The following is a 26121-nucleotide window of genomic DNA, read 5'->3' on the forward strand; positions in this document are numbered from 1 at the left end:
ACAAAATCCATTAACGAAATGACTTCAGAAAGACAGTAGAGAATCGAAACAGCTCATTGTTTTCTTAATAACGGTTTAAGCGAAAATCTACTAACGGTATTTGTTTTTCATCCCGAATGCCCTGGCACAGTCGAGAGTGGGTAGAGTCGGCTATCCTACTCTAAATACTCTCACATGACCTCATGCATATAACCACTGACAGTGAAATCTTACACTTTACCATCTCTCAGCATTACTGTCGCCTACAAACTTGAGAAGGCGAAAAGCTAACTCGAGGATGAGAAACGTCATCTCTTCTTCTACAAATGCTCTCACATAGCCATTCGTATAGACCCACTGCCAGAGAAATCTTACTGACTGTTTTCAGGTTGGTGGATACCAGCTCACACACAAATCGATCAGTTTAAGTGGTACATATGTTGAGTTATTTACTCACTCGCACACTCAAGTACTCACTCACTCACACACTCACTCAGGCAATTACTTGCATACTCAATTACTCACTCATTCACTCACTTCACTCAATCACTTCATTGTGTGATATTCTATGTATTCGTTACCTAATAAGATCATTTTATTAAATAACATTGAACGAATATCGTCATACATGACGTGTAATAATTCATTATATTCTCTTATTCGATATTCAATTTCAATATTACTTATCGTATCATTGTTAAGTAGCTAATCCTTTGTATATTCATGTTCCTCTAATTATAAGCTTTATTTTGACCTATAGACTATTATTATGATACGATTAACCATTCTTGAGTTATGCCCTGTCGATTATGAATTACTCTGTCCCACATTGCATAGTTACTTTTGGCTAGATCTTGTAAAAACGTTGTTTTTCTATCATGTCGTTTGATGTGATCTGTTTAGTTTGTTTATAAACCGAATAGTATGTTGGAGTCCCAGAGTGAATATCAACTCTGAGATGTAAGTATGTACAGCTGACTGGTCCTAAATAAGAGAAAACGCTTGTCGTAAATTCCACTGCTTGGCACTACACATCTTTGTTTATAAAGTCTGTGACCCAAGGTAATATCGAGGCAGTCCGCACAAGATGAACAATTATAGTTTTATGTAACATCGAGAAGAGATCGAGACTGTGCATTATTCAAAGGTCCCATACTAGAATGAATCAACCGTTTCGTGCTTCTAGATTTTAAATGGTGGTCCAGCTTACATTGACTCATGAATTGAACTATTAAACTTAACACAATCTCCACAAGCCTCTACTCTGATATTCATATTATTCTGCTATAATTATGAATCTTGTGTTATTGAAATGAATTCGCCTTGTTTAAAGATGTTGAGTAATCTAAAAATATTCATAGACCAATAACTTTATGCTATTTCTCCACGACCTGTAGAAAACTTGGATTCACTGGATGGTCATTTTGCCTCAGTATAGGACTCCTCAGCAATGCGTATTCACGATCTCACTCGTCAGTATCAAATAAGAAAACCCATAGGTTTCATGCGCGATTGCTTAAACTATAGACTACTGAACCGGCTGGCATCCAACTGTATTAACGTCTAATCTGTTATTCATTATGTGTTATTCTTACAATCTGAAGCAGATTACTTCAGAGTTGCAAAGATATCTTTGTGATGTTTGATTCGAGTTTATTTTATGTCTCAACATTTGAAATTAGCTTGAAACAAAGTTGAAAACGAAAAATTCATGAAGCGAATTTGCATTTTTACATTGAATTTGTGATATTTTATTTAAACTCCTAATGAATCATGTTGCGGTGTGTTCTACTGATGTCGACAGATATAAGTAGTCTGTTTCATCAATCGAAAGTAATAATGTCTTGCTGATTGTACTGATGTAGTGGTACCCTCAGCAGTGCTCATCCACGAGTCGTACCATTGAAATTACTAAAATATCCACAAAAGCCCTTCTGATATGAATCGATATATGCTCACTGTTGACTAACTTCAAGTTGTATTTCCTGGAGATCTAGTAAGAAGCAGTAATCAGTAAAGTTCAAAGCGTCTGTTGTGACTCACCGCTTTGCCCCCTCCATCTACGCTTACATGAACACCGATTAGCAGTCAAACGCCATGATATCTCTTCACTTATATCAATACACGTGGATAACTACGGACACTCATTCGATTGGGAAAATGTAGAAATCTTAGACAGAGGAAACTCCAAAAATACCAGAGAATTTTTAGAAGCCTGGCACTCAGGTCAATCAGCAATCAACAAACATATTGAAATCAATCCAATTTATCAACCAATCAGAAAAATCATGCATAAATATAGGAACGAAAATCAAACCAATGGGAGACACAACCAAAACAAAGAAGTAAACGATGATAAATTTAAGGTCAACAAGAACCAATCAACATCGAGGTGCACAGAACAAGCTGTGAAACACATATGGAGAAATTCGAACACTTCACTTCTATTTGAAGTTTGTGCTGATGATGTCGTTCAGAAGAACGATGAAAGCTCCACGACCAAACCATCCAGCTCAGAGAACAAAACTCCACCAAAATGTAATCTTGTAGGTGCGATAATGATACACAGAACGTGATTTATTGTTTAAAATAATAATACTGATGAAGACGATTGAACACAATCTGATATCCGATAACCGTGAGAAGTATCAACCTGTCGAATGTAGATGTATCTAAATAAGTGATGACAGTTCCGCAGATACACAAACTTGAGAATTCTGTAAGATTACAATAACTACGACTATATGAACTAAGATGGTAAATATTTTCTGTGATTATTGATGGCTGGTGCCAAATATTCCCTGAGAGGTTGATAGACTACTTGCTATCTACTAATTTTCTCATTAGAAACTAATCTGTAATTGCAAAATGAGAATTTTATTCATTTTTCTGCTGTATGTTTGTCGATGATTGTCAGTCATATGAATGCATCATTAGAAAGCGACATTCATTTCTATACTCAAAGTAAATATCACTCTCAATACACAATTAAAAAACATCAGATAACCTGATTAATAAGATGAAATATGGTGATAGACAACCGAAATTTTCCATAATTGACATTTCTACAAACAACAAATGAGGTCAACACACAGAGATCGGCATATCACGTATTCAGATAATATACACCATTACTTTGACTAGTGTTAAATTTAGAAAAGTATTTCTTTTACAGAAACGCTAAGTAGATTAGAAGAACTGAAATAAATTTACTGATTTTCAGTAATATTCAAACACATAATCGTGATTGAATCGCCAAAGTACAGTCCTCAGTGTGAACGGTTTCACGAGTGCGAGAGTACCACGTGTTGTGTTCACGTCGAACAAGTACTGTTCATCGAGGATAATATGTTACTGATGAACAGTCATATCATCTTGAGCTTCCGATGAAATACACTTTTGTTGTCAATCACACTATGGTCTTGAGTAATTAATGGATGTAAAAGGTGGCTGTCCACTTGATGAAAATGGAGAAGACAGATTTCAAACAATTGAAACAACGAACCATTAGTGATATTTATTATGGAGCTGAAATCACGCATCAATATCTATCTGATTATCTTTAATTAGCCCTATCAATTGACATGGGTTTGGAGAAATTCTCCTGGAACAATTATCGGGTTATATCAAGCTCATCTTCATTTGTTCTGTTAGTGCACATCGTCGTGGCAAAATGGCAGTATGACATGTGATGAGGAATGAATGTGCAACACATTCCTATTCTGTTCAACGTTGGTGGTGAGATATACGGGACGTGGTTGTTAGACGAATTCCAGTTCAAGGGTTTTGAATATAGGAACACTACTGAGAAAACTAGCAGATTATTGTAGGCTTCATTGGATCTAGTAATTTATGTGACGCCTTTTTCAGTGGATACTTAATATGCAACACAGAAGTCATTGAGACGCATCAATCATCCACACTGTAATAACATGAGACTATGTTTAGTTTTCAAATTATTGACAAAAAGTATTTCATCATTATTTGTGAGTTATGATTTTAATGAGATTTCCAGGTAAGATATTCTGGATTGCAGTCTACTTGAACAAATCTCGTTTTTCCGTTGAACCAATTTAACTTAAATAAATCTGTTTTCCAATTTTGCGAAAAATTACTGTCTTAGTTGAAACTGCTCATGAATCTATTTGTGTAATATTTGTGCACATAACAACTATTTGGGATGTTGCAAAAACTCCTATAATTGAGCTGCGCATGCGAAATCGTGGATAAACACTGCCGAGTAGTCTCATTCCAGAACGAAACGGTCGTCTAGTGTTCCCAGGTTTTAAATGGTGCCTCAACATTCACCAACTCATGATATCGGTCAAATCCTCGACAATTTGTTCAGTCATATACACAATCCTATATTCTAAAATGTTTGGAGTATGTTTTGATTTGCTGGTTATTTTGTTACTTTTGTTAAACAATCCAGATGGACGGATCAAGAAAACCGTATTAGGAGAGAACAATTTTCACCCTGCGAAAAATTTCGTAAATAAAATGTAAGGTCTCTTCAATCAACTCTCAGATTAATGACTAAACATTCTCATACTTGAATTCCAATAAGTCGAAATGCAATTGTCAACTGACAATCACATCATTCGTAGGTGATATTATGCATGTTTATGCTAGAAGCTGGCTCATGTAACTCTCCCTAATAACATTCGAAATGGAGCATCGTCCACAGACTGAGACAGAGATCTTTTTACAATGGCTTAAACAGTTAAAAACAAGTTATCTTGATGAAATTCTCTTCAGTTTCAATAGTTATATTATCTAAATAAATCATTCAAACAGCGATCAGATTTACAGAATAATGCTTCTTTCAAGACTGTTAAGATGTGACAAGTAATGATGTGACACATTGAATGAATTTGTCAAAATATTAATGACAAATGAAGATGGATTGGATGGCGTAAGGGACAGTTATGTTATCCCGAATGAGAAGTCGTGCAAAGTGTAAAATTATATGAACGAGGTACAAGGTGTTAAATGGTAGTGATTGCTGGATAAATTTCCCCTCAATTTCTTGTGATTCAATGTTATTTATGGCAAGATGTGTGAATGACTTTAAGCTATGAAAATGCAAAGAATAGTGTTGCGTGATTTATAATCTAATGATGTCTTCACATCACACATGAAAACTACTCATCAGTGTATCCAGACGTAGATCAACGTAAAACGAGCAGTTCAACATATTTCCTATAGATACAGAGCTCTGACATCTTGATTGAGCCGTCTAAATGACTTCGAAACTGATGGATATCGGCAGATTGCTGTTAACACGATACATCACTGTCAAGTCAAACCTTCACATTGATCATTTTAACACCAAATAATTTATCCGCATCTTCCTAATACAAACAATCCTCTTTTCACAAACTGTTATTTCAAACGAATCATTTTGCCTTAAATATGACCACTATTTGGATGATTCATTTCGACAGTATGATTATGGAAAATTGATAACATCCATTATGTACAAAGCATTTCTCGGCGATAAAACTCTTTCTATTTCTTCACTGTTATATCGCGACGAGCAGACAAGTCGATTGTGGAAGACCAATTTATTGTTTGATGCAAATTCATACAGTGAGTTAATAAAATGTAAAGATCGTAATTCCATTACACCATTTTCACATCTTCAAATCGACTCTTACATGCCTCACTGTCCCTTCATTTCACTTATTATCTCGTTTGCTTTCAGTTTTCTTCTCCTTTCTCTTCACTTCAATCCTGTTCATCTCCAGTTCGTAGACATTCCACTTTCGTCTGGTGTTGACTACCACATATGTCTGTCAGCAGTCATAATTGCAGTGAACGAGAACACAGGTGGGGACAAACGGATGTATTTAGCACAACAATTACAGTCTATCTCAACAAAACCTGAATACCATATATTAAATCGTCAATTTGCAAAATATTCACGCATCAAACCAAACTGAATTGTTTCTGTTGCAAACACCAATCCATTGTCTCCCATTCCATTGTTCATAGGTTTTCTCACAAATTCCATTATGTTCTCGCTCCACCTTTCTTGGTCTTCGCCATCTTTTGCTGCCGAGCATTACGTTCTTTTAACGCATATTATATACTACTTATATCAATATAAGTAGCTCACACCACATAATCAGCATACGTCACTTCGGTGAATATTATGCAACAAAATTGAATACAAACAGTTCATAGAATCGTGTATTCTTCCAAATACTAAGGTACCGTAAAAAGTAATCATTTGAAAGTGTATTAGGTGAAAACCTTCATAGACAGACAGCGGAAACGCTATGTATGAATTCATGTTCACATTCGTGAATTATTTGTACATGATCCTTATTTTTATTTCGATAATCATAAGTTTGGGCGAATGAACCCTATTCATAATCTAACTCACATTGTGTCCTATTTTGTTTTCCACACTTGTGCAATCATTTCTGACTGACAAGTGCTCTTAAATAATTCTTCATTCGTTCTATCGATCAATACTCTGTATTGCGTAACTTATTTCACAGTTTCATATACCATCCTACCTGATATTTACCGTTATTTTACAGCATTGAGAAAGAAGTTTTTAAATACGTTTTCAGTAGGGTTATTGAAGTATGAGTTTATGAAGTGAGTATACCAACTGATCACCGAGAAGCAGTCAGCTCTGTATTTATCTAGTCTCTAGTGTTCATAAGATTCCACCATTCTAGTCACGAAATATCGAATGAAATAACTTCTCGAATGGAATACCGTGATTTGATTGGATGAGGCAAACATGGAATCGATTCGGATTTGATGATCAGTAAACCGGTGAATGTTCGGATAGCTGAATGTGAACGTGTTTGTCTGTTTTAGTGAATGGAGTTGGTTCAGAAAATTAACTTTAGTTTCAAGCACATATATACATATATTGTTAAGGGCTAGTGAAGACTTTTTAGGGCTTGCCATAGCTCAATTAATCAATCGGCACATAAAAGGAAGCGTGATTTGTCTTCTCAAGTACTGCTATCCATGCAGCTTATTCGTAGACGTTTACCGATTCAATAAAAACTAATTCATGAAGTCGTTCAAGCACTTCTTCAACTGATGCGAGAGCAGCATGGGCTACAGATTATTTAGGTCAAAACTTCTACTGAAATCGAAGACCAAGAGTGTTTACACATTTTCTGCATCCTCCGAAATCCCCAACAAATGCCATTTTGAGTCGCTTAAACAACGACTCAACTGAGTGTTGCTCTCCCACATTCAGTATACTGACGTTGGTGTAGATCGAGTTTGTGGGAAGGTCTGTTAACTGCAAACTCTCTATCCAGTCAAGACCCAACAAGACGAGTTACGAACGGCGTTTCAAAACTATTACTCCCTTCTCCATTAATTCATTGACTGTAGCTTCACAATAAATCTAACCTGTACATTTTAACGTTTCTTCGGATGCAGAATTTACTGCTCATAAGTGACATGTCGGATGTAATGTGCAGCTGTTAGCAGGTTTGATAGTCATTATTCTTAAAACAAACGAATTTTCCGCGAACGCTAAAGACGCGCTTGTTAACTGTTTTCGTTAATGTAGCTTTTCAGTGCTTAAATCTTTCTTAACATCCTTTGATTCATATCAGAAAGAATTTTTCGGTATTATTGTAATTTCAATGGTTTTGAACATGAACCGATTGAAGCTAGACTAATATGGAGAACCTGAAAGCACTGAACAGTCGATTCGTGATATTGTAGAACTTCTCTGCAGAGCCTATCTACGATCTCCGGTCGCATGATCTGAACTCTTGACCTAACGCAAAAATAAGACTGGTAAGCAGTCGAGTATATCTGTCCAGAATATCGTGTAACGATGAGTTTCTACGTCACATTGGTCGAAATAAAAGATACACGCAATGTGATGTGTAGTTTTTCATGATGATGGTGGTTGTTTACAAACTCGCATTAAAAAACATGACATGAATCAACCAGTCGAGTCTAAAAGTGTCTTGAATAATAATGGAAGTTCCACAGACACGCAAACATGGATGATAAAACAATAGAATTCTGTAGGATAACGATCAATACACTTATTTGGAATTAGATAGTAAATGGTTACAGAGTTTATTCATACCTGGTGCAAAATCTACTCTAAAATGATGGAGAATTTTATTCATTTTTCTGCTGTATGTTTGTCGATGATTGTAAGTCATATGAATTCATCATTAAAAACCGACATTTCTTTCTATACTCAAAGTAAATATCACGCTAACTACACAATAGAAAACATCAGATAACCTAATTATTATTATAAAATATGGAGAAAAACAACAAAAGTTTTGATCATTGACATTTCTACAAACAACAAATGAGGTCAACACACAGAGATCGGCATATCACGTATTCAGATAATATACACCATTACTTTGACTAGTGTTAAATTTAGAAAAGTATTTCTTTTACAGAAACGTTAAGTAGATTAAAAGAACTGAAATAGATTTACTGATTTTCAGTAATATTCAAACACCTAATCGTGATTGAATGGCCAAAGTAGAGTCCTCAGTGTGAACGGTTTCACGAGTGCGAGAGTAGCACGTGTTGTGTTCACGTCGAACAAATACTGTTCATCGAGGATAATATGTTACTGATGAACAGTCATATCATCTTGAACCTCCGATGAAATACACTTTTGTTGTCAATCACACTATGGTCTTGAGTAATTAATGGAGAAGACAGAATTCAAACAAGTGAAACAACAAACAGTTAGTGATATTCATTATGGAGCTGAAATAACGCATGAATATCAATGCCCATGTTAGCCCAGTCCACTTCATTTCCCATTAGCTCCACTTCAATAAGTTTAATTGTATTTGACAATTTTATAGGCCGATATATTTTATCACAGACTACTACTTCAGCTCTGCTTCTGTTTAGAAATCAACAGAATTTGAGCAAATTAATGTTGTCAATAGTTTGATTTGTTCTAATCTACGTTCACAGAATTCTGTCAAACTCTTATTACTTTCTGTTTGTTTCCGGTTATCTACATTTCATCAAAGAATCTTCTTGCATTCTATCACAATGATCTAACAAAACTTTCTCTAGTCGTCATTATTTAAAATAAATTGTTCGGAATATCAATGGTGAGTTGAATACAAGTAAACGTGATGTAATCCGGATTCGTTTCTTAAACACACAGTACAAACGTAACTGTCTCTCAAATTTGCAACGTTAATTTCATGTGTACACTTCTTGTAGCAAAATCGCAGTATGACATGTGATGAGGAATTAACATGACGCGTTTAATACCTCACCTGCATTTAAACTTGTTTACATTTAGTTTTATCAACGTAATCCACTATTACATTCACCATGAACATGTTCAACTATTTTCAAGTTATTGCGTTCACAAGATTCAGTTAAAAATTATCATTAGCAACAGCGTATTGTGGGAGAGAACAAATCAGCTGACGTTTGAGAATCAGACATATATCACAAAAAGAAGAATGTATGTGAGTGACTTATGCTACGACAAGGTGTAACAGCTGTAAATGAGTCAGTGAGTGAGTAATATGTATAAACTTGGAAAGCAATTGTTTAATCTTGTCCAGCTTGTCCACCTGGTCAATTCACATATTTTGCGAAAAAATTACGGAAAAGTACAGTCAAAATTCAAATTATACAGTTGACTTTGGTAGAATTCAGCAGTTGATAATACAATGAACATTACCCAAAGCAATTCATTTGTCTCCGTTGAAGATGTACTAGAGAAGGAAGAAATCATTTGACAAAGAATAGTCTCTTTCTGGATTGATAAAATACACTGAGGTACACCACATGTGACCAATTAGTTGTTTCAAAGATTTTTTGTGCATGACATTCAGTAGACAGTAATGAATCCGCGAATGATAATGTTTAACATTTAGGAGTTGACAATCGTCTCTGCTGTCATCATCAAACTACATTGAGAGATAAAGACAATGATTTGTAATTGTCATGATGAATATCAGCTATATTCATTGCTATGTGTTTGTTCAAACATTAAATTATCTGCAACGGGTATTCCACATTTCCTTTTACAAAAAATGGAAAAAGTTGAAGAGAATACATAATTCGAGTGGATGAACTACATGGAATAGAATGGGTTGTCTTTTGGAGAAAATTAGGAATCTGTACAGCATTCTTAATTAGAAATATGGGTGAGAATACAAGTCATTGACTAGGTCAATTCAAACAACCTGTTCGTCACAAAATATATTTGTTATTTAAGGCTGTTATAACGCTCGGTTTCACGTCGTCTACACGTAAGATACTTTCATTTACCTTAGACAAATATCTAGGCTAGACTCCCTCCCAGTGTCTATTCTACAGAACGTCGACACAATTCAGGTCAATAACACGTGACTGACCTGACTGGAACGTTAATATATTTTCACATCAAAAAGCCGACACAATTCAACAACCAGGAACAATAAATAACGTGTAATGATATGGAGAGAGGAAATAATAACTTATCTAATACCTGTCAGACTCGCACACACATCAAAAGCATTGTGAAGCTTCTATTCTTTTGCTTGCATACATGTATTATAATATACTGAAATCTCGTCTTACCAGGAGATATACACGGAGAAATATATAAATAAAGGATATGGTGAGTATCCGGTGAAGCAACAACTGCTAGGTCTCAGGAAGACATTGAACGTCTATATACAATCATATTTTCAATGATCTCAAAATATTAACCAAACATCTTACTTACTACCTTCAGCACTCTTCGCAACGCAGTAAAGTCTTTATTTCGCAAGCCCGTAAACGGAAAATGTAGCACAGTAAGTAATAATAGGTTACATGCAAGAACTATCAAATTATACAGTCAAATTGAGTACTTAAAACATATTCACTTGTAACACTATGTAAAATACACAAGAAAGTACAAGGAGAGACTACCAATTAGGTTCTAATCTAGATCTCACTTATCCTGAACAGAGTAGTTTTCTTCTCATAATTAGAGACTGATCAACAGCATAGAGTGTACAATGTATCATTGAAACTAATTTTGATGTTGATTCATTCATGAATTTACACAACGTTGTTTTGTTATACAAGACTGTGATGCTCGCGAATACAACATTTTGATTACTGTAAAAACCCTTCTAAAGTAGAACAATGCACCTCCACTGTACCAAGAGAACATCTATTTTCAGGCTGAAATGATATGTGGAAATAGTTCATTGAAATACTAAAATGGAAATCAGTCCTTCCCTTGCGTGTAAACAAATTTATTAGTAATCAGATACAATAATCACTGTTGTAACTATAAGTCTGTGTCTGGTTCAAGAAGTCGTTCTCAATCTTCAAAAACTCACTTTTAACAGAATAAATTGTTTCTCTATTAATACAATCTTTGACGAACTCAATCTACATAACTGGACACAGCCAGTCCTACTTCTACATGATGGATACTAAATTTATTATCGTTTTTAATCCGAATACCTTTTAACAGTCAATGGTATAAAATGGTGATCAAACAGAATGGATGTGACTGCGTTAAGAAGTTACAATTTCCATATTAAACGATGATGAAATCGCCTTACGGAATTTCTATTTAGGTAAACTACTTTGATTGAGATAAAGAGGTGAGTTTGAGCCGAACACGCAAGGTAAATGAGTGCATCGTACAAATTGAACTTCGATTCCATGAGTTACCGTACTTTTATTCACCTGAACCATTTCAGATTCAATTCTCCATATGATCTGTTGATAAGAATTTCTTTGATCTTGAACTTGTTTTCCGTGTTCTGTAACTGTGAAGAAATCTGTCAACAAAAGGATTCGGAAGAACTTTAAAACGTGATTTTTGAGTGTGATTCATATCGATATGTAAGTAATCAGTCAGATTCTTATAGACATTACTCACAAACAATTAATCTCAATCAGCCTCATCAAGTTGTGATTGGCAGTTTTAAAGGATTCGGTTGGATGGAAATACATTTTGTGGTGGAGGCACTATCCATATGTTTAGATCTTTTCGGTACATTAGACTAGAATTTCCGTTGAAATATTACGAAAGTCAAGTCAGTTACTTTGATGATTCTTCTGATGGAAGTCCATATTTTTCTTCGAACTAAAATTGATCAAAAGTTATCTCATGAATCAAAGTTGATTCAATTTCTTCAGTGAATCAGTCGCTTGCTCTTCGTAGCACGCCCCGAAACTTTTCCTCAAATTGTCTGTGATGTGACGCCTTATAGCCAATTAAATTAAGTCTATGGAATTCCTTTAAATCTTCAGTCTAATTCGAATTCATTTATCCATTCAATGTGAAATCATCAATCAATTTGCATGTTTTCTTTATCAAAATTAAAGGTCAGAATGCACTACGGAAGAATCTCAAATGAATTAAAAAGACATCTGAATGCTTGAGCTTGATGTTTTAAATGAAAGTGGGTTCTTATATTATTCAGTTGTAGATTGTGTTGTTTCCTTATAATTGATATCTCATTGATACGACACTTCAATGAGATCAATTTGAAATCATCAATCAATTTGCATGTTTTCTTTATTAAAATTACAGGTCACATATTTTTGTATAAAAGCAGAATGCACTACGGAAGAATCTCAAATGAATTGACAACACATATCTCTAATTCATTCTCACATTCATTTCGCTTAAATTGATATCTCATCGATACGACACTTCTTTTTGGACTGAGTGAATCAAACTGAACAAATGTGTAGCAATGAGCCATGTTCTGAGTGGAGTCAGTTTGAACTTGTAAAGCCTACAAAATATCATATCATATTTGTTATCTTTAAATACTCTACTAGCACTTAATTGATCCATACTTCATTGAACTGTATCTCTGTAATCATGTTCGTATGATTATGATCTCCGAATCTAGGTACTTTCTGAAAGAGCTGAATATTGAACGACCATGAACAGTCCGCAAGTACACAATGTTTTACTCGAACTTGAATACCTAGAACATCAAGTCTACATATGGTCGTTTTGGTCTGCTGTCCGAATCGATGAATAACTGATTCTCAGAAAATGATTATTTTTAGCTATTGTCAGATAGATATTAAACTACTCTTACTCAGTCAAAAAATCATTGGACAAATTTGGGCGGACGTGAAATAACTTTACCGAAGTCAGTTGATTGAAAAGTTCATTATACCATTGAAGCGACATTATTCCTTGAAACATCTCCATTTCATGTTAATGTCGGAATGAAACAGATAACTTGTATGCAAAGGTATTCCGGGTTACAAAGTACATTAAATAAAAGAGATGGATTTTCATTTCACAGATATTTCATTATCTTTTTCGTATTTTCAATAATTCAGAGGGATTATTCACTGTCAAATGATCTCATGAAGGAGAAGATAATGGTACACGTAAGTCAACACATATGAGACCTGCACACTTACACCTTCACGGATTGTAATCACTCAATATTTGTGAGATTCCATTGTCCTTAGAAACTGAAAATGTTAGAAGTTCTTGCTTTTTCGAAAAACGATAATTCATATATATATATATGAATCCACTCAACATTTGAATACATTGAATTCGACTTGAAGATCAGTTGACATGAACTGATAATGATTAGATCTGAAAAGTCAAAAATTGATCACCATAGATAAATAAGGTCAAAATCTCATTTCGCCTGTTGGGAAACAAATGAGGAGTTTCATTTTTGTTTAAAAGCTACGATGAACCTTGGCGGAAAATCGTTGCTTCAAAAAAACGAATCGTATTATATGTTTGTCACAAAGCCATTCCTATGCACATCATATTCATCTACACTTCCATTCATCACATAGTCATTCCTGTATATACGACCCATTCATATTGAGTAGTCGTTAAGATTACACATTCAAATCTATTCGTCTTGCATCTACAACAAACAAACATTGTAGTCAGAGTTATTTGATCGATTTGAATATCCATATGATATATCCGCATTATAACTTATCTGATATATCCGAATGAGAAGATATCTTTTATTATGAGAACGTAAGTTACAAAATTGAATGGACATATGATGTTTTTCAATTATGAATAGTCTTGAATGTATTGAGCTTGAAAAACAAACCTCCTTGTTGCAAGAAAGCAATGGATGAAAGCTTTAAACATTGGAAAATTAGATAATGTTATCTACATAGACTTCAGCAAATTGTTTGAAAAGATGTCAACAAATAGACTTATATTGCTAACAAGATGCCAACAGATGGACAGCTATTGAAGCTAGAATATCATAACATGGATGAACCCGCCGTATAATCCCTTGAAATGTCTTTCATAGGTCGTAAACAGGAAGTTAGAGTAAATTGCAAGTGCTCCATCTGTAGACCAGTACTTGGCGAAGTACTTCAAGGCTCTGCACTAGATTCTTTACTTTTTATGCTGCATATAAACTATCTCTCAAGTATAGTTCAGTCCACAATATTATTATACGCTTATGATGTGAAAATCTGACGAGAAATGATGAAAGGTGCAGATGCATGCGGTTATTTTTTCTAAATAATGTCTGATGCTCACCGACGCTGCAATTCGTGTCGTCATGCACTTTAAAGATGCAAAGTCGAACAGCTACTGAATGGGAAAGTGCCTGTACCCGTAGATCGGTTTCACGAGGATCTTGGAGTGACCGTGATTCATGAATTTAAGGCCAATGATCATTGCTGGAAGGTTGTGTTTTACACGTCTACAACACTGTGTGCTTTAGGACGGACACTCACCAAGTTAGATACTACCATAATCACCACATTATACACAACCTTCGTGAGAAATAAGCCTGAAAAATGGATTGACGCTGCAGGTTCTTATTTAAAAGTTGACCTGCAAAAAATACTGAGTGCAGTTACCAGTGCGATTCCAGAACTCCGATGTTTACAACAAAAAGAGAGGATTGAAATACAAGACCTCTTTACTGTGTCTTATCGTAGACGGAGATGTGACCTGATTTCGATGCACAGAATACATAGAAATGATTTTGGACCCAAAATAATTTATCATTTGCTTCCCACTAGATGTGTTCATCTCAGAGAACAAAGTAAACGTGTAGTAAAGTCAAGAACGAACAAAATATACGTAGCATACAGGTTTTCACACATTCAAATTCTGAAGTTTTCGATGAACAGATGTAAAGAATTAGTCTTACAACTAACTAGAATCCTCGGCATTAACAAACGAGCCTGCTACGCTTTCTTGATCAATTCCCAAAAACGTACTACTAAATCATGCATTGTGTACTAATTTCGAGTGCTGGAAAGAGAAACATTTCATGAAAACGTCGATAATTCCACCACGTTACATAGTCATTCAGATCTGATGCGAATAACAGATATTAGAGTAATTGCAAATCCAGTCACGGAGTTGACCACAAGTTTGGTACATGTTTATCCAGTGCAAAATTGCACTCACATAATTCCTGTGTATTTCATAATGATGAATGTTTAAACTATTGTAAAATTGGTTACATTCGGTCAGACTGTAGAACTACATTTAGTATTGCCACTAATGATGATAAACACTGTAGTTCGGATTTTGTCAAATTGTCCGTTTCTAGTGATAACTTATCTCTTTACAACACTTCGGAAAATAATGTTCATACTCAGTAGCGACTATATACCTCCCTTGATTAATTCCATGACTGTTATATTGAGATAGACAGTATATAGTGATACCTCAGTCCAGAATTTAATGACGCTTTGTTTGCCTTATATAACCCTGAAAGCAAACATCAACTGGAACAAAATTTTGTTCCACGTGACATTTGTTGAGAAAGCTGAAGCGATCCTCATCCTAAAAACAATTGATGCAGCAAAATAAATACGAGGAAAAACATTTCAGATGAATCAGATCCTGAATATGAATCGAATGCTTATCGGAAATCTGGTGCGATTTCGTTAGATGCTGATTCTCGAATGACATTCTTACTAAATTGGAGGAAAACATTTCAGAAGAATCAAATCCTGAAGATGTCATGTTAAATGCTACTTGTGCTCATCATATTTGTTTTTTTGGTGGGAAAGTCAAGAATTATTTATTTATTTTCCTCAACACATAAACATTGGTACAACAAGGCACAGAGTATATATGCGCCACATAAATCACTCGATCTGTGTGAGGGCTAGGCTATATTCCGTTTGCTGAGGAGCGTTCGACCTAAAGGTGCAATCCACAAGGCGGTGAAGCAACGTGAGAGATACAGTTTCATGGTAGCCGCTGACTCATAATTGATTCACACGTCATTTATTCACTCCGAATCTCAGAGCCTATGTGCACCATTGATTAGTACTCAGGATTTTCCAATTTCGCTTATGTGGCTACTCCATATCCAACAACATGGTTTATTCGCCAGCCATTCGCATTTTGTCCTCGCCTACTCGCGAGACATCAAGAAGTAGGATGTCCTTGACAGAGGATGTGCACACGTGGCCATGTAAGAGCATTTGTAGTGAGAGTGAGCTGACTCTCCCCACTCTCGGCCGTATCATGGCACTTAGGGGCTCCTATTGAGGAAACCTGAAACACGTTCAAAATCAATTTCAACCTAAAATGTGATCGGATGATTTAATATCAAATGTTGTATATCAAATATTATTTCATGGAGAAAACAGTGTTTGAAGAGCTATGCTTCGAATTGCAGACATCAATGATATAATTATACACATTGGCATATTATTCAGATACGCTTCCAGAAACCAGATGACTGTGTCACACAGAGTCCACATGCAAGACAGCTGAACAAATGAACGATAAACCTAAGGAGAAGTACAACCCATTAAATAAATTCGGACTCCTATTTAAACTGTGATGGATTTGATAATTTTACGAATTAATGGTTTCTTCGTACTTGATGGCCTATGATTTTGAATTCCAAATACAACAGGTTCGTGTGTGTTCATTCAGTTCCCCACAGCACAATTCAGAACAATGAAACTGAACATCTTCAGTGACAACCGTGAAGTATGTGTGCTCCGAAAACTGCAATTCATTGTGCAACGCTGGTTACTTATTTTTCAACAGCACTTAGCACACCAAACTATCAACTCAGTAACGGTCTCCTTTGTGAAGCTGAGAAAGACAACTCCGTTTTAGCTCGTTTGGAGGAATAAGTTTTGAGTGAAACTGATGGCCGTTTATTGCTTCTGTCAACAATAGAAGTTTGGGAAGAATCACAATCAGTCTAGATAACACCGAATTAACCTTGGTTTGTCACTCATAATTAACATAACAATGAATAATGAAGTAACGATGGATGACGATGGACATTCACAACAAACTCATTGTTGATTTCAATTAACACAAAATAAAGTAAACACATGACTACTAATTCCGAAAAAAGTGTTGCCAAACTCTCGTAAGAAAAGTCAGCTTCTAATGAATAAAGACAATGACGTAAATATTATAAATCATGTTTGATATTTAATTAACAAGAATACATCGGCTATAACATAAACAAGCACAAAATGTACATAGTTCCGTGAAGAAAAGTACAAACCATTAAAATGAATAACTAAATCCAAAACTGTTAATTGAAATACGAAAAAGAAAAGCGGAATTTGTCAGAATATTCGAATCTAGTTATGAGACTTTGTTGAGAATCATTCACTACTTCTCCTTTTTTTATGCAAATATTTCCAGGTAACATATCCGGTACATGCAGCGATGAAGACGATCAGTGGAATTATTATATACAGATACCAAAGTGATTCGTTCTGTTTACTTTCTTTCGATATTTCAGTAGTCGTATTCTATGGAAAAACAAAACAGTAGCATTTATTACTAAATATCAAATATTTATCGGGTATTGATCGGTTTGATGGGTGGTTTCCTTGAGGTTTCCACCAACCTGAACTTCACAAATTCCCAATGTTGTTCCTTTATAATTCACGGGTGTCGATGTACTCACATCGTTAACATCCGGGCTCTTTTTGAATAGACGAAACAGTAGCATTCATTACAAAACATGAAATATTCCTTGAGAAATTCATTCTGCATTTGTGTCAACAAGGGTGGTAAAATACAATTCAACAAACGGTAAGAAAATGTGCATTTTACAATCATTCAGAACAACTACTACCTAATTGACAGTCAGTTAATTAAGCACATACCTTAAAATGGCAACCATTCACTTTAAAGAAATGGTGATTCTGATGATTACTGTCAATGCACGTATTCCATTTCTCACACCAAATACATGTCACATTCGATGTTATTGCATTCAGACATGCTTCACTTGAATTGTGTATTGGACAAATTGCTGTAAAAGTAATAAGGTGATTATATAATTCGAATTCTTAAACAGAACTAAAGAGAATCACAATACATGGAACTATAACTCAATGACATGATGGTGATTTCAGTGTCAAGTGACTATTTCATTCACTGGAGAGTTGTTATCACAATGCATAATGCAATACTCAGTATACATTCCATTTCAATCATGTTTCACAACAGAATGTTTGGAGTGAATGAAACAGGTTTGAATGTCAAGTATAAACGATGAATTCCGACTGGCGAACTTGACAGATTTCACTGACTGTTTACATTCAGAAATGTACACACAATGCACTCACTGGGTTCAGAGAAGCCTACTCCACATTATGTTCCATCAATACATAGTTTCTTTTCATGAAGGCAGTGATGGAAATTCAGTTGTTCTTAGACTAAAAATTCAATTCAATCATGGTAATTCAGTCGAATATTAAATGAAGATAGAGATTGTTTTTCCAATTATCATTGTCATATTTTTCCTGAAAAGATTTTATTTGTTTTACTATGAGAAAACATATCAAAGTATATGGTCGCAGTCTGGTTCGTGTGCTGTCAGTAAATGCAACAGACTAGTTGGATCAAAGAAAATTCATCGATGATATAGATCATATTTTATTCGATGAATATGAAGGAGATTTGATCATTGGATAATGGAATGATTCGCTCAGTGGTGGAAATGTTATTACAGTAGCCTAACACATGGTGAACTGAAATCTGTTTTAATTTACTGAGTGTTCATATTCAATTTCGTATTGTTTATTACATCAATAATTCTGAGGCTGTCTATGGTGAATATAAGTTTGGTGACGTCACATTTCTTCGTCTCTATTTTATCGGATATGTATGACAAAGCAGAGATTTTGGAAAGTAGGCAACCGTTTTGAGGTTAATCCCAATGACATGGAGTGTTCTTGTGATTTCAATGCCCCAGAAAAAATCGATATCCCATGTACCAAAAAGGAAAAACAGAAGCTGCCTGGTCAATCCACAATCAAATAACTGTTACCTAATCTTTTTCCAGATTACTATCAAGTCATACATCGTTTTGTGAGTTTTTCCACAAGACTTCAATATGCGTTCAAAATGGATACCTTATCATTGCTGATATTTAAAAATGAATCCACAATTAAACGTATTTTCGGACGGATGGCTGGATGTCATTTAGTAGCTGACTGAAGTTATAAATGATATTTTCAGCGTGTTGAAATAAAAAGGATGGATTTAAGTGTGAATATAGTAAATGATGATAAATAAGGTTTAACATACTGCCGATGACTTCATACTCCACTAACGTGCCATTTTTCATCCATTCTACAGGAACAGATATCTCATGTTCTTTCTTACCTTGTGTGACAAATCAAAGAGAAAAAACGTAACATTTAGATTTTCTTTATGAGCAACAACCGCAAAATTTTAGTCCAACCTTTTAAACATTTTCTCACGTTTCAGCTAACAAATAAAAAACATGGGAGCATCAAATGAAGAGCGAAAGATGACTAGCGTTCATTCTTATTTTAAAAGTCTCAGCTGGATATTCCCACATCTCAGAGTTGATGTTTACTAATGGACCGGAGCCCAGGATCATTCAATGCAAACGCCATACGGATATTCACCCAACCATTCAGTCCAAACACCTACTGGTTTGTATGAAGCGTGAAAACTTATTTCATTCCTGCTCTGTTAACTCAATCTTCCGTTCGATATTTATGACAACAATCGATTCCACTGCTAATCACCATCCATCTTTGCCTACAACGTCCAAGCAATCATCACAGAAAGCAAACGAATCAACAAGAGACAGGTGAGAGAATTCAAACGAGCAATATGAAAATGACAATTTTCATCATTTTTAATGACTCAGTAATGCACTTCAATCGAGCAATATGTATCACTTGACCAAATACTTGGTGCATGTTCTCACATGTGATCATGAAACACTGAATTTCGCTCATTTACTCAGATTGAAACTGAGCCTCATCTTTCAACAACACATAGGATTGAGCATTGTATGAAGAAAACATTAGCTTCAGGTGCTACTTATTCATAACTTTCATATATAAAACACCTCATTGTGCATTGGGTGGTGATATGAATAAGAACGGCAAGTGTGACGGTCGTACGATATTTTATCTACCTGATTTCGTCGTTTATATATCACTGCTCCGTTCAGTTGGTCGATCTGCACAAGTATAAAACGTCTCTAATTACACATCCAAACTTTTGCGATAAAAAAAATTCATACACCTTAGTTACTTGACCACAGATTGCCGGTTATGTAAGCCTTAGCAAACAAATGATTGATTATAGACGTCACCGTACATGAAACTGTTAACATCATACTTTGCAAAGTTTCTTACCTGTTTCACATTGAAAGATTCCTCGGATTCCGTAGTCTTTATCTTTTGAAATTTCCAAAATATTCTGAAAGAGACATGGAACGAGGATTTGTCAGCACACAATCTTTTATATCAAAACAAATTGAACATTAAATAAGTGAGTCTTCGTTCAAATTATCTTAACCACACTTACATTACGTATAATGATATTCTCATTGAAAATGTGTTCTATCTGGTGTACATAGATATTCTTAATCACACCAGTTGTCAACTTCAGCCAAGTTTGATGATTTATCAGTCTATGATGAAATATGTTGACACATTGTGAGATGAAAACCTACGTCAGTTGTAATGAAATGTGATTGTTAACATTTTCAAGGAAGCTCTGCTCAGATGATACATTATTGAATGTTCCGAAAAGCCGACCATTTGAAGATGGAATACAATCTGACAGAATACGACACATAACATACACTATTCTGTCATACACTGGTTAGTAGTGTTTGACATGAACACATCATTGTTACAACTGATGTCACTTCACTTCTAATTACTCACATATTAACAAGTGCTACAGTGAGTTGTGTCATTAAAAGAATAATTACAAAGTCAAATAGTTTCTTTACACATCACAAAATGTTGATCTTTTTCTATTATGTTCATACGCATGAAATAGTAGAATGATCTCAAGTACTTGAAACAAAACTAAATGTACATTCAATTTAATAACTTACGTTCTCATAATAGATAGATATCTTCCCATTCGGATATAACAGATTAGTCACAATGGGTATATTCACTACAATTAAAAGACTAACGATAATTAATATTTGAAAGATAGGTGTAACACAGCATATGCTCACTCACAAAGTGATCAAATTTAGTGTATAATTACTGAGTTGTGTCAAATGCTTTCTTCAGTCGGATTCGCACTCAAAACATTGAACTAAACTTCATGTGAATGAAACGAGCATGCATCCTTCCAAACTAGTGTGAAATGCTGAGTTTCTGAATCTGCATTACTATTGTATTACTACTGATTCATTAAAGGTCTAATACTGCAAATGTATTCGCACATTCGCAATATTTTCTATAATTTTCCTTTTAACAATCGACTCCAAGTATGCATGACATAAGTTATGGAGCGTTTATTCACAAATGCAACTTGAGAATCTTATTGATCACCTAACATATGGATATTTAACTCGATCAAGTAACTCTGGCTACAGTGTTTGTTTGTGTTGGGACGGTATATTCCCAAAATTCATATTTGTAATTTTATCATATCGATTGACTCATCGATTCAATATTTGGATGGAAGTCACATGATGAACTTATCGACTAAATATTCGAATGCCTGTCGAGTGATGAACTGAATGAGTCATGTTTAAAAAACATTTTAATATGACAATATCGATTTTATATATTTATATATATATATATACGTTTAAAATTGTGTCTGAGTGTTCGCTGCTGCTGCTTGCTTGCTCGCTCGTTTTCTGGTTGTATGCAGAATATATTTTCCATACCAAGCCTGGACTTCTCCTTCTAGATAGCGGGGCTGGGACGCGTCAATAGTTAGATTACTGGTCTTTGGTCACTGAGTATTGTTCTCGTTCACAGTCTAAGTGAACCCGTGAAGCTTCAAACCTAACAGTTTGTTGTAGATGCAAGACGAATAGATTTGAATGTGTAATCTCAACGATATCTCAATGTGGAAGGATATTATATAGGAGTGACTATGCGATGAATGGAAGCGTAGATGTATATTATACGCACAAGAATGACTTTGTGACGAACATATGACACGGTTCGTTTGTTTTGAAGCAATGATTTGTCGTCAAGTTTCATGGAAGCATTTAAACGAAAATGTATCTCTGCACAGGTTTTCAAACAGGCAATGAATATCAATATTTTACACGTCTTATCTAATTTTTCCCAGTCGATGTCAACTGAGCTTCAAATCACATTCAATGTGTGATCAAACGGTGAGTGGATTTCACATTTGGTTAGACCCTCATTTTCTAGAAAAATAACAAAGTTTTTCATGTCAATTTTCTGAAAACTGAATTTCACAAACAGTGTGTGATCACAAGGAGTAAAGAAGTAATTGTGCAAAGTTCACTTGTCATGAATCATGTTTACCTTTATCTTCTCCTTTAAGAGACAATTTGACAACGATTAATCCCTCTGAATTATTGAAAATAAAAGTAGATAATGAAATTTGTGTAAAATGAAAATCCATCTCTTTTATTAAATGTACGTTTTAACATGGACTACCTCTGCATACAAGTTATCAGATTCATTCCAACATTTACATGAAACGGTGTGGTGAAATGCTCGATCATCGCCTATGAGGAAGATTCAAGGATTATTGTCACTTCAACGATATGATGAACATTTCAATCTCTCTAAGTGAGAATGTTACACTTCTGTTAATTTTTCTCAAACGATTTCGACTGAGTAATTGTCACTTGACATTATTTGGACGATAGATTTTGTTATTCGTAAATTCATATAACTGACTGAGATATACGGATGTAAACTTGATGTTCTAGGTGTTCTAGTTTGAGTAAAGAATCTTGCACTAGTCGACTGTTCACGTTCGTTCATTAGTCCGCTGTGTCAGAAAGAGTTTGAATTCGAAAATTGTATGAAGGTGAATATGATTAAAGAGATACAGTTGAATATACGATGGTCGACAAACAGCGACTCAGAGACATTAAACTTTTAGGAATCAAGTAAGTACTAGAAATGTATTTTAGGGAATCAAATAAGATTTGATAGATTGTCGGCTTCAATAGTACAAACTGATTTAACTCAGAACGTCGCTTATTACTGCACATTTGATTAGTTGGATTCACTGACTTTATTGAGAAATGTCGGGTCGGTGAGATTTCGTATATGCAAAATGAATATGACAACGGTAAACAAAACAAACTACAACTGAATAATTCAAGAAACTCACTCTCATCCAAAAGTTGACGTGACAAAGATCTTCCTAAATTATTCGAGATTTGTCCTATTTTCTCGTCTTTTTAAACATATATAAAACACCTATATTTTTGTGAATGAAAACATACAATTCGATTGATAACTTCACATGGAATGAATAAAATATAAATTGCCTAAGTTCGACATGTAACACGGAGCATGTAGCTGATTCATTGAAGAAATCGACGAGTCATAAGGAGCATGCAACTGATTCATTAAAGAAATTGAATCCACTTTGATAAATGCAATTAATTGGTGATCAAGAAAACTCAATAACAATTTTAATTCAAAGAAAATTATGGACTTACCACTAGGCCAAATTTCAAATTTACTGACTTCACTTTCAAAATATTTTAACGGGAATTCTGGTTTAATAGGCTAAAAGGTGTAAATAAGTGGATAGCGCCTCAACTACAAAATGTAACCAACTCACTTGAATTTTCTTGTACTCAATAAAACTGCCATTCACATTTGGACGAGGCTGATTGAGATTAATGGTTTGTGAGTAGTGATAATGATGAGACTGTATATGTCTATTAGAATCTGACCGATTACTTACATATCGATATGATTCATTCTTAAAAATCACTTGTTCAAAGTTCACCCAATTCGGATGTTTACAAATTTCATCGCAGATACAGAACCCGGAAAATACGTTCAAGATCATAGAAATTCGTATGAACAGATCATATGGAGAATTGAATCTGAAATGGTTCAAGTGAATAAAAGAACGTTATCACATGGAATCAAATTTCAATTTGTACGATACACTCATTTAACTCTTGTGTTCAGCTAACACTCACCTCATCATCTTGTTCAAAGCAGTTAATGAAATTTCACTAAAAATTGTCTGGTTTATATAGATTTTATGAGTGTTTGGTTGTTTTATTCTGATTCGATTATTCAAAGTGACCATGAAGGTCAACTTTCGTTCATTACGTTCATTACTGGCCAATCATGGTGGTGGAATAACTGATCGTTATTCAATATTCATCTATCTATTGAGAACGTGAACTAGGGTTTATCCACCGTTGTTTTATATTCCTGACCCGTGTTGATGAAACTGCTCTTGAATGTGATTAAACGTGCTTTGTAATACATGGTTGATTAACTTGCTACTCAAAAATACGAACAAGCAGTTTGTTGCCTGCAAATACCTCTCTATAGACTGTCAATGGTGTATTGTTTCTATTTGATTGATTCAAATCAAAATGACACCAACAGTTTAGGTGGGAATTCAACATTTTCACTTTGTCACTTGAATTTCATTTTAATAAAACTTCTGTTAGACGATTTCATCATAGTTCAATAAGAAAATATAACTTCTAAACCAAGCCCTATTCATTCCGTCTAACCAACATAATAATGACGACTGTAAGAATGTTTTAACTTTTCTGTATTGACATGTAGATAACTGTATACAAACAGAAATTCATAAGAAATTAACAGATCTATGTGGACGTAGATTAGATCACATCAGTCCATTGAAAACAATACTTTGCTGATTTTCTATTGAAATCTAAAAAGAAGCAGAGCTGTAGTAGTAGTAGTAGTAGTCTGTGATAAAAATAGAGCGGTTTACAAAATTGCCAAATGCATTGAAACATATTGAAGTGGAGTTCATTGGAAATGAAGTGGATTGGGCTAACGTGGACATTGCAGATTTAAATGCTCTGAGTATGCAGAGTAATTTAATTAGTTCACTTTCCTGAAGAGCCAGTCGAATATGCGTTGCAGACACAACTGATGATGAGCTGAATATAAACCGATAATTATTTCTGGAGAATTTCTCTAAACCTATGTCATTTGACTTAGCTAATTAGTGATAATCATAGAGATATATTGTTGCGTGATTTCGGTTCCATAATGTATATCACTGACTGTTTATTGTTTCACTTGTTTGTATTTCATCCTCTCCACTTTAGTTAAATGGACACTCATCTTTCAAATCCCTAATTTACTGGGGACCATTATGTGGTAAACAATACAAAAGTGTATTTGAACGGATGCAGAAATTAAGATTATCCATCAGGATCATACTATCCTCGATGAACTGTATTCGTTTGACGTAAACACAACACGTGCTATTTTCGTACTCGTGAAACCGTTCACACTGTGTGCTGTACCTTGTAAATTCAATCACGAAAATGTGTTTGAATATTCCACATAATCAGCCCAGCTATTTTAGTTCTTCTAATCTACTATGCGTTTTGGCATAAAACAATATTTCTCTTAAACTAACACTGATGAAAATAAGTGATGAACTATATGTGATTGTGTGATATGCCGATATCTGTCTGTCGACCTCATTTGTTGTTTGTAGAAATGTCAATGATCAAAGATTCTGTTGTTTATGACCATATTTTATCTTAATCATCAGGTTATCTGATGTTCTCTATTGACTTTGAGTATAGAAAGGAATGTCGCTTTCTAATGATTCATTCATATGACTGACAATCACTGACAAACACACAGCAGAAAAATGAATAAAATTCTCTATCATTTTTGAATAGATTTAGCATCAGCTATGAATAAACGCTGTGTACATTTACCATCTAATTTTAA

General features: G+C 34.6%; 1 protein-coding gene across 1 annotated transcript; it reads right to left on the minus strand.

Annotated features, from left to right (window-relative positions):
• Nucleotides 1–17348: 17348 nt before the first annotated feature.
• Nucleotides 17349–21958, minus strand: MS3_00001058 (uncharacterized protein). The gene is made up of 4 exons (XM_051208572.1): nucleotides 20584–21958; nucleotides 19493–19570; nucleotides 18064–18212; nucleotides 17349–17703 (listed from the first exon to the last, which is right to left on the minus strand). Exons 2-4 carry the CDS (start codon nucleotides 19530–19532, stop codon nucleotides 17554–17556), a joined length of 339 nt encoding a protein of 112 aa, XP_051072866.1. The 5' UTR covers nucleotides 19533–19570; nucleotides 20584–21958; the 3' UTR covers nucleotides 17349–17553.
• Nucleotides 21959–26121: the final 4163 nt, after the last annotated feature.

The sequence above is a fragment of the Schistosoma haematobium genome, chromosome 1 (genome assembly GCF_000699445.3).
Source record: "Schistosoma haematobium chromosome 1, whole genome shotgun sequence".
NCBI lineage: Eukaryota > Metazoa > Platyhelminthes > Trematoda > Strigeidida > Schistosomatidae > Schistosoma > Schistosoma haematobium.

Bases quoted from the DNA above. Each gene is read 5' to 3' on its own strand.
- MS3_00001058 (XM_051208572.1), bottom strand. From the start codon at position 19,532: ATGAAAAATGGCACGTTAGTGGAGTATGAAGTCATCGGCA. The intron at 18,213-19,492 runs GTATGTTAAACC...TTACTTTTACAG, and splicing joins GGAGTATGAAGTCATCGGCA to CAATTTGTCCAATACACAAT. The intron at 17,704-18,063 runs GTATGTGCTTAA...GTTTTTCCATAG, and splicing joins TGAATGGTTGCCATTTTAAG to AATACGACTACTGAAATATC.